This window comes from Nerophis ophidion, linkage group LG03, assembly GCF_033978795.1.
Source record: "Nerophis ophidion isolate RoL-2023_Sa linkage group LG03, RoL_Noph_v1.0, whole genome shotgun sequence".
NCBI classification, from domain to species: Eukaryota; Metazoa; Chordata; class Actinopteri; order Syngnathiformes; family Syngnathidae; genus Nerophis; species Nerophis ophidion.
In genome coordinates, this window is record NC_084613.1 from 40694230 (window position 1) to 40710252 (window position 16023).

General features: G+C 41.7%; 1 protein-coding gene across 2 annotated transcripts in view; it reads right to left on the reverse strand.

Moving 5' to 3' along the window:
* Positions 1 to 15040, reverse strand: part of reep1 (receptor accessory protein 1) — a 45739-nt gene extending 30699 nt beyond the window's left edge. For both annotated transcript variants that reach the window (XM_061895184.1, XM_061895183.1), the window contains exons 1-2: positions 14900 to 15040; positions 9762 to 9834 (exon numbers count right to left, since the gene is read on the reverse strand). In XM_061895184.1, the coding sequence (XP_061751168.1) occupies positions 9762 to 9834; positions 14900 to 14991 (165 nt within the window). In that variant the 5' untranslated portion in view covers positions 14992 to 15040. The remainder of the gene's footprint in view (positions 1 to 9761; positions 9835 to 14899) is intronic.
* Positions 15041 to 16023: the final 983 nt, after the last annotated feature.

Genomic DNA, 16023 nt, shown 5'->3' on the forward strand with positions numbered 1-16023 from the left:
CATCTTGGCGTAGAGTACACCTTGCCACGCTAACTGCCTCAGGTCAGCTTCCCCTCCGTTCCACCATCCCAGTACCAGTGCCCCTCAAACTGACCTGTCTCTAGTACCAGCATGCTACCATGACCTGGCAGAGGTCTTCAACAAGGAGCGGGCATAGGGTCTACCACCTCATAGACCCTACGACTGTGCCAGCGAGCTACTCCCGGAAGCTAAGTTACCTGCCAGACGTCTTTACAACTTGTCCCTCCCGGTGAAAGAGGCAATGAAGGCATACATCACGGAGGGTCTGAGCTCAGGAATCATAACACCGTCCAAATCACCAGTGGCTGCTGGATTTTTCTTCGTGACCAAAAAGGACGGTTCACTCAGGCCCTGCATTGACTACCGCCATCTCAACATCACCATTAAAAACAAGTAACCCCTGCCTCTTCTTAACTCATCTTTTGAACCGTTGGCCCCAGCAACCATCTTTACCAAGTTGGCTCCCCGCAACGCCTATAACCTTGTGCGGGTTAGGGAGGGAGACGAATAGAAGACGGCGTTTAACACCCATTTGGGGCACTTCGAATACCGGGTCATGCCCTTTGGACTAACTAACGCTCCGGCTGTTTTTCAGGCCCTCGTAAATGACATTCTGCCGGACAACCTGGACCAGTTCGTCGTAGTTTACCTGGATGATAATTTGATTTTTTCTCGTAATGTGTCAGACCACCAACAATATGTTCGACTCGTTCTCCAGAGACTCCTGGAGAACCGCCTGTTTGTTAAAGCCAAGGAGTGCAGTTTCCATACCTCTTCTGTAGAGTTTTTAGGTTTTGTGGTCGAGAGGGGACACATCAGAACCGACCCCAGGAAAGTGGAGGCAGTGATAGGGTGGCCTCAGCCATCCTCCAGAATCGAGTTGCGGCGGTTTGTCGGCTTTGTTGGGTTCTACAGATGCTTCATCCGGGACTCCAGCCGGACCACTCCATGCCCTCACCTCTCCGAAGAGCCCATTTGTTTGGTCTCATAAAGCCAACAACGCCTTTGAGGACCTGAAGGGGAGCTTCGTCTCCGCCCCTGTCCTTGTCCACCCTGACCTGGACGTTGCTTTTCTTGTGGAGGTGGACTCTTCCGACTCTGGGATTGGTGCTATTCTTTCCCAACGCTCAAAAATTGATAACCTGACTCACCCTTGTACCTTCTTTCCAGACGAATGTCCCTGGCAGAGTGGAACTACGACGCTGGGAATAGGGAGTTGTTGGCGGTCCATGAGGCTCTTGCCGAATGGAGACATTGGCTTGAGGGAGCCCGACACCAGTTCCAAATCCTGACCGACCACAGCAATCTCCTCCACATCCGCTATGCCAGGTGGCTGAACAATCGACAGTCAAGATAGCAACAATTTTTTTCCCGATTTGATTACTTGCTGTCTTTCAGACCCGGGTCTAAGAACGCTAAGGCGGACGCTCTCTCCAGACTTTTTATGGAGGAACCTTCCGGGCCGTCGTTGGACGTTCCCATTCTTCCTCCCTCTCGTATCGTGGGGATGGTTTCCTGGAAAGTCGAGGAACTTCTCAAATCTGCGCTACGCTCCAATCCAGGATCTGGGGGTTGACCATCCAACAGACTAATTGTCCATCGGGAACTGCGATCCAGAGTCCTTGATTGGGGCCATTCGAGTCTGTTCTCGTGCCATCCAGGCTTTCAGCGATCCCTGTCACTTCTGCAAAGACGCTTCTGGTGGCCATCCATGGCCAAAGATACATGTGAGTTCATCGCAGCCTACTCTACTTGTGCCCACAGTAAGAACTCACACAGATCTCCAGCTGGTCTCCTTCACCCGCTTCCCATCCCTGCCCGCCCTTGGTCACACATCGCTCTGGACTTCATCACGGGATTCCCAGCATCCAAAGGTAACACTACCATTTTGACCATTGTGGATCATTTCTCCAAGGCAGCCCACTTCATCTCACTTTGCAAGCTACCTTCTGCTTCGGAGATGGCTGACCTTCTCACTCTGCACGTCATCAAACTGCATGGTATCTCGGTGGACATCGTCTCTGACCAGGGGCCCCAGTTTTCGTCACAAGTCTGGAGACCCTTTTTAAAGGGGATTGGGGCCTCGGTCAGTCTCACTTCGGGATACCACCCCCAGAGCAATGGGCAGGCAGAGAGGGCGAACCAGAGCCTGTAGACCATGCTACGCTGCGTCGTCAGCAAACAACCCACATCCTGGAGAAAGTTATTTTCTAGGGTGGAGTATTCATACAACTCCTTGAAGAGCGCGGCTCTATGTCACCATTTGAATGATCATTGGGCTATCAACCCCCCCTTGTTTCCTCAACAACAACAGGAGATAGCTGTGCCCTAGACTAAGGCAAGAAGTGCCAGAGGGTGTGGAGAGCCGCTCGAGCAGCCTTGGAGAGGGGTTCGGAGAATATGTGCCGCAACGCAAACCGTCATCGCGTCCAGGCTCCATCCTATCGGCCGGGACAGCAAATTCTGTTACTAGCTAAGGACCTTAATCTCCAGGTACCGTCTAAAAAATTAACTCCACGCTATGTAGGTCCATTTCCCATCGTCTCTATTATTAACCCCGTATCTGTCAAGCTGGCTCTCCCACCCTCAGTCAAGAGACATTCTGTGGTACATGTGTCCCAGATCAAACCGGTAGCGGAAAGCGCTCTGTCCCCTCCAGCCCTACCTTTCCATAATTTTAACTATGACCGGGGATTGAACCCACGACCTCAAGATTAGCAACTGAGATTTAATGACATGCGCCACAAAAGCTGCCAGAAGTTTGGAAGGGAAATATGTGTTCATATTAATATCAGTGCGAGTATGACGTGGCCAGGAATACGTTTGGGGTAAAATTTTATGTGATTCAATGTCATTCAATAATTCACATTTGACACGTGCTGTGCTTCTCTATGCAAAATGGGGCCCCCCACGGATCGCAAAGACCTAAGCGCATCTAAGTTTAGGGCGAGTGGGCGTGATCTCTGAGAACAGAACCTGGCTGACATGACAACGGTATTTTCCCTGACAGCGTTTCACATCAATTTTTTTCAGATGAAACCGACATTGGTTATGTCAGTATAATTTAATGTTAATGTCATGTTGACAGCACATTTCGGATCGGATGATGTTTATAGTAAAAGTGGATGTCCTTGTGTTACGTTGCTGGAGTTTCAGCCGGCAGTGAATGACCAAAGATCGTATATTGTGAGAAGATGATCGCACAGTACTGTGCAGGCGTGGTAAAGTACAGCGTGCTCAATGTTCTATACAAAGTACATTTTGCGTCAGTCATATCTTCTTTTTGTCACTTAAAAAATACAGAGGAAATGACCTCAGTGTCCGCAATGGTAGTTACGACCATGCTCACTAACAGAATTAGACAGATTTGAGAGGAATAGGTATTTTGTGAATATAGTAAAATTGTTAGATCTTTGAGTTTAACTCATGAATATATGGTAGTAAAAACAAAAGTCTTGCGTTCATATTAGTGTTCAATATAAATGATGAATGATGTCACAATACAGTCTATGTGTGTCTAAAAAAGCGCTATATAAATATAATCCATTATTATTATTGTCACACAATGATCACGCTCTATGATATAATTTATTTTTAACCATCTTACAATAGTGTTCAAATTAATTGTGTTGTAACTCTTCATCAAAACAAAATTGTGAGAATTACAATTGTGAGAGTCATGATCAAGTGTGTAAGTGCACGTACTTTAACATTGGACACTGACAGTATCGATACTTGATAATGGTTTTACAGATACTGATGCAAATATTGGTATTATTGTGAGGGGTTGAACTGGCGTCTTCGTCTATTTGTATAATTGACTTTGAAGTATGTGAATACAAAGGATATATTTAAAAAGGCTTAAAAATGTATGCATACTGTCTATTTAAAGACAAATCTTTGTGTTATTATTAGTTATTAGCATTCCTGTCACTGTTCTACATGACATTTTGGACTTTGTTGCTTTTTATTGCATCATTTTCTGTCCTGGTGCTCTAGTTTTGACAGCATTTCGTGTTTAGTCTCTGTGTTTTGCAGCACCTTTACTTTCTGTTTTTGTCCTGTCAGCACACCTGTTCCTCACAATTAATTATTTCTATTTAGTTCCACTTTGGTCCCTCCTTCAGTGCCGGTTCATTATCTAGATAACGCCACAGTAATCCTGTTCAACCTGTATTACTTTACTTCTGCCTGGTGCCTAATTACATGAACTTCTGTCTGCACATCACTTGCCTTCTCTGCATCCAGTGATCACGCCAACAGCCGCTATGCACCATCCTCACACTTCCAGTTTTTTTCTTTTTACGTTTTGCCTCTTGCCCTATTTTTGATGGATTTTTCCTGTTTATTTTATTTCTATAATGTACCACAGGCCCACGAAAAAATCGAGCCGTGGTCCAGAAATAGTAATCGTCTAATAGTGTTATTGGCCATGACGCATGTACATACAAAAAAAGTCTAAAAAATAATCTTCTACATACATTTAACAGCACATATTTGTGTTATTACAAAACCCAAAACCAGTGAAGTTGGCACGTTGTGTAATTCGTAAATAAAAACAGAATACAATGATTTGCAAATCCTTTTCAACTTATATTCAATTGAATGCACTGCAAAGGCTAAGTTATTTAAAGGCCTACTGAAACCCACTGCTACGGACCACGCAGTCTGATAGTTTATATATCAATGATGAAATCTTAGCATTGCAACACATGCCAATACGGCCGGTTTAGTTTACTAAATTACAATTTTAAATTTCCTGCGGAGTTTCCTGTTGAAAACGTCGCGGAAAGATGACGCGTGTTTGTGACGTTATTGGTTGGAGTGGACATATTAGCCCAGCAGCACTTACGGCTAAAAGTCGTCTCTTTTTATCGCGCAATTACACAGTATTTTGGACATCTGTGTTGCTGAATCTTTTGCAATTTGTTCAATTAATATTGGAGACGTCAAATAAGAACGCTGTTGGGGGAAAGCGGTGGATTGCAGCTGCCTTTAGCAACCGAAAGACAGCCGGTGTTTCTTTGTTTGTTGTTAAGGTTTAACACAGAGCGGTCAAGCGAACATGTTTCTCTACGTCAATCAGAAAGTTTTTGGATGGGAAAATTGTGATATTAAGTCAGCTCTTACCGGAGACTTGAGAGGATTACCTGACCTCATCCTGCAGCTCAAAAGGCAGCTGTGATCTTGGCACATCGGCTTCTCTCAGAGACACTGGCGTTCACCGCAGTCATCTGACTTTCAGGTATGACTTCATAATATCACTAAAATACTATTAACACAATAAGCAGAAAAGGGATTTTCCAGAATTATCCTAGTAAATGTGTCTAATTACATCTGAAACGCTCCCACTGCCGCCGCATGGAGCCGTCGCCTTTTCTTTCTTTTTTTTTTTTAGTGCTTCACTCTAACTTTCCTCATCCACAAATCTTTTTAGTGCTTCACTCTAACTTTCCTCATCCACAAATCTTTCATCCTCGCTCAAATGAATGGGGAAATCGTCGCTTTCTCGGTCCGAATTGCTCACATTATAAACAATGTGAGGATGTGAGGGGCCCTCTCACCGGTGACGTTACGCGCACATCGTCTGCTACTTCCGATACAGGCAAAGCTTTTTTATTAGCAACCAAAAGTTGTGAACTTTATCGTTGATGTTCTCTACTAATTCCTTTCAGCAAAAATATGGCAATATCGCGAAATGATCAAATATGACACATAGAATGGACCTGCTATCCCCGTTTGAATAAGAAAATCTCATTTCAGTAGGCCTTTAATGTTCAAACTTAGAAACTACTTTTTTTTTGCAAATAATCATTAATTTAGAATGGCAAAAACACATTTAAAAAAAAGTTGGCACAGGGGCATTTTTACCGCTGTGTTACATAGCCTTTCCTTTTAACAACACTCGGTAAATGTTTCGGAAACGAGACCAATTTTTAAAAGTTTTTCACATGGAATTATTTCCAATTTTTTCTTGATTTACAGCTGAAGTTGTTCAACAGTCCAGGGTCTCCGTTATGGTATTTTAGGCTTCATATTGCGCCACGCATTTTCAATGGGAGACAGCTCTGGACTATAGGCAGGTCAGTCTAGTACCCGCACTCTTTTACTATGAAGCCACGCTGTTGTAACACGTGGCTTGGCATTGTCTTGCTTGGATGGCAACATATGTTGCTCCAAAACCTGTATGTACTGTAAATTTTCAGCATTATTGGTGCCTTTACAGTACACATACCTTAGGCAATAATACATTCCCATACCATCACAGATGCTGGCTTTTGAACTTTGCGCCTATTACCATTCAAATGGTTCTTTTCCTTTTTGTTCCAGAGCACACAACGTCCAAAGTTTCCAAAAACAATTTCAAATGTGGAGTTGGCAGAATATTTTTTTCACTTGGCATCAGTTTCTCCGGCGATGTTTCTGGGTGTTAGTTAATAAATGGGTTTTGCTTTGCATAGTAGAGTTTTAACTTGCACTTACAGATGTAGCGACCAACTGTAGTTACTGACAGTTGTTTTCTCAAGTGTTCCTGATCCCATGTGGTGATATCCTTAACACACTGATGTCGCTTTTTGATGCAGTACCACCTGAGGGATCGAAGGTCTGTAGTATGTTGTCTTTGCAGTCCATTCAATTGAATATAGGTTGAAAATTATTTGCAAATCATTGTATTCTGTCTTTATTTACGATTTACACAACGTGCCAACTTCACTGGTTTTGGGTTTTGTAATATCAGCATTTAAACTTTGCATTTTTTTCTATTTTCCCATTCCCTAGTCCCTTTTTGATAATTTTTGCTCTTTAATGTGCCATAAAAATATAAACAAACCTGTTTTAATTTATTTCCCCAGGAGGGCAAAGTGTAACTGAACAATAATAGAAGGACTATCGCTATAGTCATGACTCCCGCTAGTCATAAGCTAGTCTGCACACATGTGGAGGTGCTCTGCTTGTTTTCACATCTCGCCTTTCACGGCAATGGCAATGCAAACTCCCCAGGCTTGTGGAGGTGTCCTGAATATCTAGATCTGCGCTCCCACAGCACATACTTTTCATGACAGCTTGTGTTTGATTTCAGAGTAAATGCAAGACTTCAGAGATTCTTTATGCCAGAAACACTTTTTGTGTTTCGCTCCAGTCTTTTATGTTTAGAGCTTACAACACTAATCTCTCTTGCTGCATCTTCATATTCTACAGCAGACCAAGTGTGTATGAGCTGTGTTAAGAAGCTGAATTATGTTTTAACAGTGCCATATCCACTTGTGGTGGTCCAAACGTATTCGCGACTAAGTGTTAAGGTGTAAACAGGGGGAGATGACGGCAGACTGACACAAGGTGGCAGTAATGTCCAAAGATTTATTTCATATATATATATAGATCATATATATATATATATATATATATATATATATATATATATATATATATATATATATATATATATATATATATATATATATATATAATAATACAATGATATAACTAGGGAAATGGAGTGTGAACGAGATTGAAGAGTGTGTATGGTGTAAGGCTATGTGCAGGATTTAACCGGAGGGATTTTACCGTAAGTGTTGGAGATGCGTGTTGAGAGAGGCGGTGCATTCCGAAAAGGGCAAGACAGGCAGGGTAGTCCAGGGGCGGAAGCGGGTTCGAGAGGCAGGAGCGAGTCGTCGTTGTCCGGGGCGAGCGAGGAGTCAAAAACCAGGAAGCACGAGGAAGACAGGGAAGATCCGGAAGCACACGACACACAGCGTGACTCGGGGATGACCACAGGGAAGGTACGGAAGGCTATACTCCGGCATGCCAAGTTGTGCAGGCTTATGAAGGCAGGTCCTTCATTACGGGCAGGTGTGGTGATTGTCGGTGAATGATTACAGCTGGCGGCCGCTGCAGGGCAGAGACGCGCATGGCGGGTCCCTGAGCGTGTCCTGAGGTGCGCTCATTGGAGCGCACAGACGGATGAACGCCGTAGGCAAGGGTCTGAGCCGTAACACTAAGAGCGCCACAAACAAATGAATATACAGCTGTAGTTCAATCAATCAATGTTTACTTACATAGCTCTAAATCTCGAGTGTCTCAAAGGGCCTCACAAGCCACAACGACATCCTCGGCTCAAATCCCACATCAGGGCAAGGAAAAACTCAACCCAATGGGATAATAATGAGAAACCTTGGAGGGGACCGCTATTGTGGGACCCCCCCGCCCCCCCGGGCAACCGGTGCAATGGACGTCGAGTGGATCTAGCATAATACTGTGAGAGTCTAGTCCATAGTGGATCTAACATAATAGTGAGAGTCTAGTCCATGATCAAGTGTGTAAGTGTCCCCAACCGATGCACAGAAGAGTGGTCCAGCCCGGGTCCCGACCCTGGACAGCCAAAGCTTCATTTGTGGCCATCGAACCTGTGCCCCCCCTCTTCAACCTACAAACTTATTTGGGTCTGTGACAGAGCTCTTAACTGAAAACACTTGTATCTTAGTTTGAAATTGAAATCAATGTAATGGTGCTTATCCCCAATACAACTTTAACATGTCTTTTAAAAAAGAAAAACACAATTTGAATATAAATATTGTATAAAAACAAAACAATGTATATACATACTACATACAACAAAAAACTACAGTAGTTTTATGAAGTACAGTGATAATAATGCACAACATTTATCTTGGAGTCGACTTCTATGGTATCTTCTTCCAGTTGCGTCAAACACACCATCAGCAACTTTTCCATAGTTTCATGGATAAATGTTGACCATTTAGATATTATTTTAGCATTCTTGGCTGTCGTATGACTCATTCTGCCTCAGTATAGTTCAGACTAGCACTGCTATGATCAAACTGCTTCACCAAGTTGGCAAAAAACTGTCATGTTTGATCAATTATATCTTAATTTCAATTAATATCATCCATTTCTTCTTAGCACTGTCCTATACTCACTTTGTTTCTTTCCATGGTTGGAAAACCAAGTTATTTCCGTCTCTGGCTATAAACTAATGTTAAGTCAAAAAGTTAAAGTACCAATGACTGTCACACACACACTTGGTGTGGTGAAATTTGTCCTCTGCATTTGACCCATTCCCTTGTTCTCCACTGGGAGGTGAGGGGAGCAGTGGGCAGCAGCGGTGGCCGCATCCGGGAATCATTTTTTCGTCATTCAACCCCCAATCCCAACCTTTGATTCTGAGTGCCAAACAGGGAGGTAATGGGTCTCATTGTTATAGTCTTTGATATGACGGGGCTTGAACACACAACATACCAATCTCAGGGCGGACACTTTAACCACTAGGCCACTGAGTAAGTTAGCAAGTAAAACAAGTTGTTTTGGGGTTCACTGTGGCATTCGCTGCACCGATTAATGGCGCAGTGTTTGTAACTTTAGGCATAACAATGAGCCGAGAGACAACTCTTATCTCAATACACTCTTAAGTTGAGGTACCACTGCGTGGGAAACACTGAAATCGGTGTATGGAATAGTGTGGTAGAGTAACTCAAAATACAATATCATCAAATTAGCTTTCCAATGATCATGACATCAAAATTGAGCGATTGTCTCATCCTGTAACAGTATTGTTCAATACAGTTCCGACAGAGATAATTAAATTATACATTGCATTATAGATATTTTTCATTCTTAATAGACAGACAGATGAAAAATTGCCTAAAATTATTAGCATTCCAGTGTTAAACTTGCCAACAAAACTATACACTAAGTATGAAATACAAATGTAGTGTACTCACATATTCTCTCACATCTTTTGACTTCACAGCTTTATAGGATGAGTAGGCAGGATATAGTGTACCAAATACCAGTCTGAAAGAAAACATTAATATTAGGATGCAAAAAAATGTTATGCTTATGTGTCACTACTTTAGGAGTGTGTGATACGGCGTTGCCAATATTGATAATTGATTGTTTTTTCCTTCAATTTGTTGATCATGACTACATTAGAATCAGACTAAAATATATAGGTCATGGGTTTTAGGAAAACACATGTTCACAATATTTCCCAGTTCATTGACTTAATACCCTTTTATTACACAAAACTCTTAGTTTAATCTGGGATGAGGTGGCGACTTGTCCAGGGTGTACTACCGCCCGATTGTAGCTGAGATAGGCACCAGCACCCCCCGCGACCCCAAGGGGAATAAGCGGTAGAAAATGAATGGATGTTAGTTTAAAGGCCTACTGAAACCCACTACTACCGACCACGCAGTCTGATAGTTTATAAATCAATGATGAAATCTTAACATTGCAACACATGCCAAAAAATTGCAATTTAAAATTTCGCGCTGAAGTATCCTGCTGAAACGTCGCGGTATGTTAACGCGTGACGTCACGCATTGTAGAGGACATTTTGTTCCAGCACCGTTCCCAGCTATAAGTCGTCCGTTTTCATCGTATAATTACACAGTATTCTGGACTCTGTGTTGCTGAATCTTTTGCAATTTGTTCAATTAATAATGGAGACCTCAAGGAAGAAAGCTGTAGGTGGGAAGCGGTGTATTGCGGCCGCCTTCAGCAACACAAGCACAGCCGGTGTTTCATCGTTTACATTCCCGAAAGATGACGGTGAAGATTTACTATGGAACAGAGCGGTCAAGCGAACACTGTTGGATTGGACCACACACACAAAGTACAGAGTATTATGCAGCGATCATTTCGAAAGATCGTGTTCCGAAGAGGGTCCCTTGCGAAGGGCAGAGCTAGGCATCGCCACCACCCGTCGACTGGTGCTGAAGAAAGGTGCGGGGCCGACCTTCATGTTGTACAGGTACGACCATATAATCTCACTAAAACACTAGTAACACCATAAGCAGATAAGGGATTTTTCAGAATTATCTTAGTAAATGTGTCCAATAACATCTGAATCGCTCCCACTATATAGTCTTTTTTTTTCTTTTTTTTTTATAGTCCTTCACTCTCACTTTCCTCATCCACGAATCTTTCATCCTCGCTGAAAATAATGGGGAAAATTGTCGCTTTCTCGGTCCGAATCGCTCTCGCTGCTGGTGGCCATGATTGTAAACAATGTTCAGATGTGAGGAGCTCCACAACCCGTGACATCACGCGCGTATCGTCTGCTACTTCCGGTACAGGCAAGGCTTTTTTATCAGCACCAAAAGTTGCGAACTTTGTCGTCGATGTTCTCTACTAAATCCTTTCAGCAAAAATATGGTAATATCGCGAAATGATCAAGAAAGATACATAGAATGGACCTGCTATCCCCGTTTGAATAAGAAAATCTCATTTCAGTAGGCCTTTAATAAAGTGAATGGTATAAAACAAGTAAAACCAAAAACTTGAGTATAAATTCTCATTAAAATACTCTTGTGGCTTTCACCCCTAAAGTCATCCTGTATTAATTTATTTTTATTCACTGATTTTGTAAACAATCTACTGTAATGAATAAACAGGACAATTTCAACAATCTAACAATCAACACAACAAAAACACAGATAATTGTAAAAATAAGCATAACACTGAAAAGTATCCATCTTCTAGCATTAGTTTTAGTTAATGTTTATCATCCATCCATCCATCCATTTTCTACTGCTTGTCCTTTTCAAGGTCAGATGCTGGAGCATATATCAGCTGCATTTGGGCGGAAGGCGGGGTACACCATGAACAAGTCGCCGCTTCATCACAGGGCGAACACAGATAGACAGACAACACTTGGCCTCAGGTGCATGTCTTTGGAGGTGGGAGAAAGCCGGGCTACCGGAGGGAACCCACGCAGTCACAGGGAGAACATGTAAACTCCACAAAGAAAAATCCAGACCCCAGGATCGAACCCAGGATCTTCGTATTGTGAGGCACACGTACTAACCCTTGGCACACCGCGCTGCCTATCCATCCATCCATTTTCTACCGCTTAATCCCTTTTGGGGTCGCGGGGGGCGCTGGCGCCTATCTCAGCTACAATCGGGCGGGGGGCGGGGTACACCCTGGACAAGTCGCCACCTCATCGCAGGGCCAACACAGATAGACAGACACCGCGCTGCCTAATCAAAGTTTATTTATACAGCCCTTAATCACAAGTGTTTGAGTAACACAATAAAACACAAGCAGAAGAAAGATAACACCAGCAACCGAAAGTGAACACGGTACACTGTAAAAAAAAATTCTATTTTCATGGTTAATTTACTCTAAATTTCTACTGTAATTTTTCAATTTTTTTTTAAATAGGTTATAAAACTGTAGAATTGATGACATTATCTGTAAATAAACATACCGCCTGTTATTTTAAGTAATATGCCAGTAAGGACAAACTATGTATATTTCTATTTTTTTTACAGAAAAATACCAAATTATTAATACATATCATTTTCTGTTTTCTCAAATTACTTTAAAATTCATGTAAAATTACAGTAATTAACTTTCATTTAATATGTAGCTTGTTATATAAAAGTCTATGTCCATACTAACAATCCAACAGTTTTATACGTAATTTTAAGGAAAATCTTATTTTTTTTAATATTTATGTGTATTTTATATTCAAGTTGAAAAATATTTGTAGCCTGTTATAGAAAGGTTTATGCTCATACTAACAATTTAACAATGCTCTCTGTAATATGACACGTTGGTGACTGCAAGACATACTTAATCAACAGCCATACAGGTCACACTGACGGTGGCCGTACAAAGAAATTTAACACTGTTACAAATATGCGCCACATTGTGACCCCACATCAAACAAGAATGACTCTTCCGGGCTACACCCCCGCAACCACCAAACCCCGCCCACCTCAACCAACGCACAGAAGGGGGCGGTGACGTAGGGTGATGTAGCCCGGAAAAGTAGTGCTGCATGGAATTCTGGGAATTTGTTCTTTTGTGTTTATTTTGTGTTACGGTGAAGATTTTCTCCCGAAATGTGTTTGTCATTCTTGTTTGATGTGGCTTCACAATGTGGCGCATATTTGTAACAGTCTTAAATTTGTTTGTACAGCCACCGTCAGTGTGACCTGTATGGCTGTTGATCAAAAATGTCTTGAAGTCATTATTGTATGTCTATCGAAGGCTTGCACAACATGCCTCTCAGTCGGCACGCTGCTTATTTGATGAAAAAGCGAAAGCGACGAAAGGTCGCCGAGAACGATGGAGGCATTGCTGTCAGGGCACCCTCTTAAAATACTTGTCCGGTCGATATCGGGACAATCTTTCGCGAGAGTCACAAGATGTCTCTCGTTATAATCGGGAGGATTGGCAAGTATGTTGCCAGGGCGGGATAGCCATTCAAAGAAGGTGAATCCACTTTCACATAGTTTTTGCATTCAGTGGCCCCCAGCTAAAATGAGTTTGAAACCCCTGATCTTTACAATTCAGAAAAAATCTGTAAAATAACTGTATTTTTCTGAGGAACTGGCAGCATTGTTACTTCATTAAAGTTGGTTGATCGTAATAATTTGGAAAAACTCTGTAGAATAAAGGTATTTTTCTGCAGAATTGTTTGCATCGTCACTTTATTAAAGGTGGTTGATCTTAATAATTTAGTAAAAATCTGTAAAATTACGATATTTTTCCGCAAAACATCCATCCATCCATTTTCTACCGCTTATTCCCTTTCGGGGTCGCGGGGGGCGCTGGCGCCTATCTCAGCTACAATCGGGCAGAAGGCGGGGTACACCCTGGACAAGTCGCCACCTCATCGCAGGGCCTTTTCCGCAAAACATTTCATGAAAATTTCTGTAAATATAATGTTTTTGATCATTATTTGGTTTACAGTGTTTCACTTTAATTTTATGGTTTTCCTTTGGCAGCCGTAGCTGCCAGTAGATGACCGTTTTTTTACAGAATTTGTTTTTACAGTGTACCTTTGGGACACACAATTTTATACAAGACATGTGTCCGTCTGGGTCTGGTAAACATTGAAGACCCCTGCTCTAAGATATATTGACAAATACTTAAAAGGATGTGGATGTAATTTGATAGTACATTTATATTAAAAATATAGGGCACTATATATTGTGCCTTTATTGATTAATTTGACTTCAACAATGTGTGTCAAAAAAAGCTCCAAAAATGGCTCCTGTGCCGCACCTTGGACACCCCAGTGTGAATAAATGCCAATTCCTGTATGACAATAAAGTCACCAGGCGTATGTTACGTTCAGGCCCCAATAAGAAGCCAGAACGTGTGTCTTACACACTGAGACAAAGTTATAAAGCATGCATGTCCCTTCACGGTTCTATTCGTGTGAAGACACCTGCGTCCTCCCGCCTGAGAAGCACTATAGCCAACAGCTGTGTGGGCGATCCGATCAAGTTACTAACCCGCATGCTGTTGCACCTTTTCGGCCAAGAACACTTTGCAGACAACACTCATTTCACCTGTTTTATTTGGGGAGTAGGGGGGTGGTTATGACATATATATTTGATACATAGGCCTATATTTTTAGTCCTCATCTAAATTGAACTGCTTTATTTTTTTAGGGCAGGCCTGTGGTCATGGCGCTGAATCACACCAGACTAAATATAAAACAGGGCAATATTAGTTAGCTTATTTTGTTTTAGCAGTGGGGCGTTGCATTGCTATATTTAATGATCTTAATAATGACATGAAGGGCTGTAACCCGAGAAGGCTGACCCATCCCTTTTGTTTTGTTTTTTCTCCTCGATGTGGGACATAAACACAGGACCGCTCCTATAGCGTGTCACATAATATCACCGTGGCATTATAAATAATCATAACTGTGACACTGTCGCATTCCTGGTGGAGTGTTTCATGTCATCTCGAAGTGTTTCTTATTCTCCTCACACACCAACAACAACCATAAATCCGACATACCCTCCGCTGCGTGACGATTACGACGCTCAAGACTCAAACCACACAATTATTGTTGTTTCAGTGAAAATATTTTTTTTAAATGACTTACACCACAAGTCTGGAGATGATCCAGGAGACCATAGCGCTGAAGAGGCGACAGAACGCGGTGTCTTGTGCTGGGAGGAGTTTCCTCCTAACCATGACAGCGTCTGGACGCGCACGACGCCGACGTCACGTAGTACCGAAAATGTCCACATGTGGCAGTGTGGCGCCGCGCCACAGCATAAGGGCACACCTTCATGACGTCAGATATTCTAGACTTTACTACAAAGCGTACTAACGCTCCGTTTTGCTTGACTTACTTTTGCACCAGTTACAATGACAGCATCGCACTATGATGTGTTTTTAATATTCAAAATGCAGCGCTACACCAGAAATACTGTTAAATGGATTGTCCTCTACAGCAGTGGTTCTCAACCTTTTTTCAGTGATGTAACCCCTGTGAACATTTTTTTAATTCAAGTACCCCTTAATCAGAGCAAAGCATGTTTGGTTGAAAAAAAGATGAAGTAAAACACAGCACTATGTCATCAGTTTCTGATGTATTAAATTGTATAACAGTGCAAAATATTGCTCATTTGTAGTGATGTTTCTTAAACTTTTTAAAGAAAAAAAAAGATATAAAAACAACTAAAAACTTGTTGAAAAATATACAAGTGATTCAATTAAAAATAAAGATTTCTACTCATAGAAGTAATCGTTAACTTAAAGTGCTCTCTTTGGGGATTATAATAGAGATCCATCTGGATTTATCAACTTAATTCTAAACATTTCTTCACACAAAAAAATCTTTAACATCAATATTTATGGAACATGTCCACAAAAAATCTAGCTGTAAAAACTGAATATTGCATTGTTGTATTTTTTTTTCAAAGTTTTTGAACTTACATTCATATTTTGTTGAAGTATTATTCAATAAATATATTTATAAAAGATTTTAGAATTGTTGCTATTTTTAGAATTTTTTTTTTTTTAATCTCACGTACCCCTTGGCTTACCTTCAAGTAACCCCAGGGGTACACGTACCCCCATTTGAAAACCACTGCTCTACAGCAGTGGTTCTCAACCCTTTTGCAGTGATGTACCCCCTGTGAACATTTTTTTAATTCAAGTACCCCTTAATCGGAGCAAAGCATTTTTGGTTGGAAAAAAAAGTAAAATACAGCACTATGT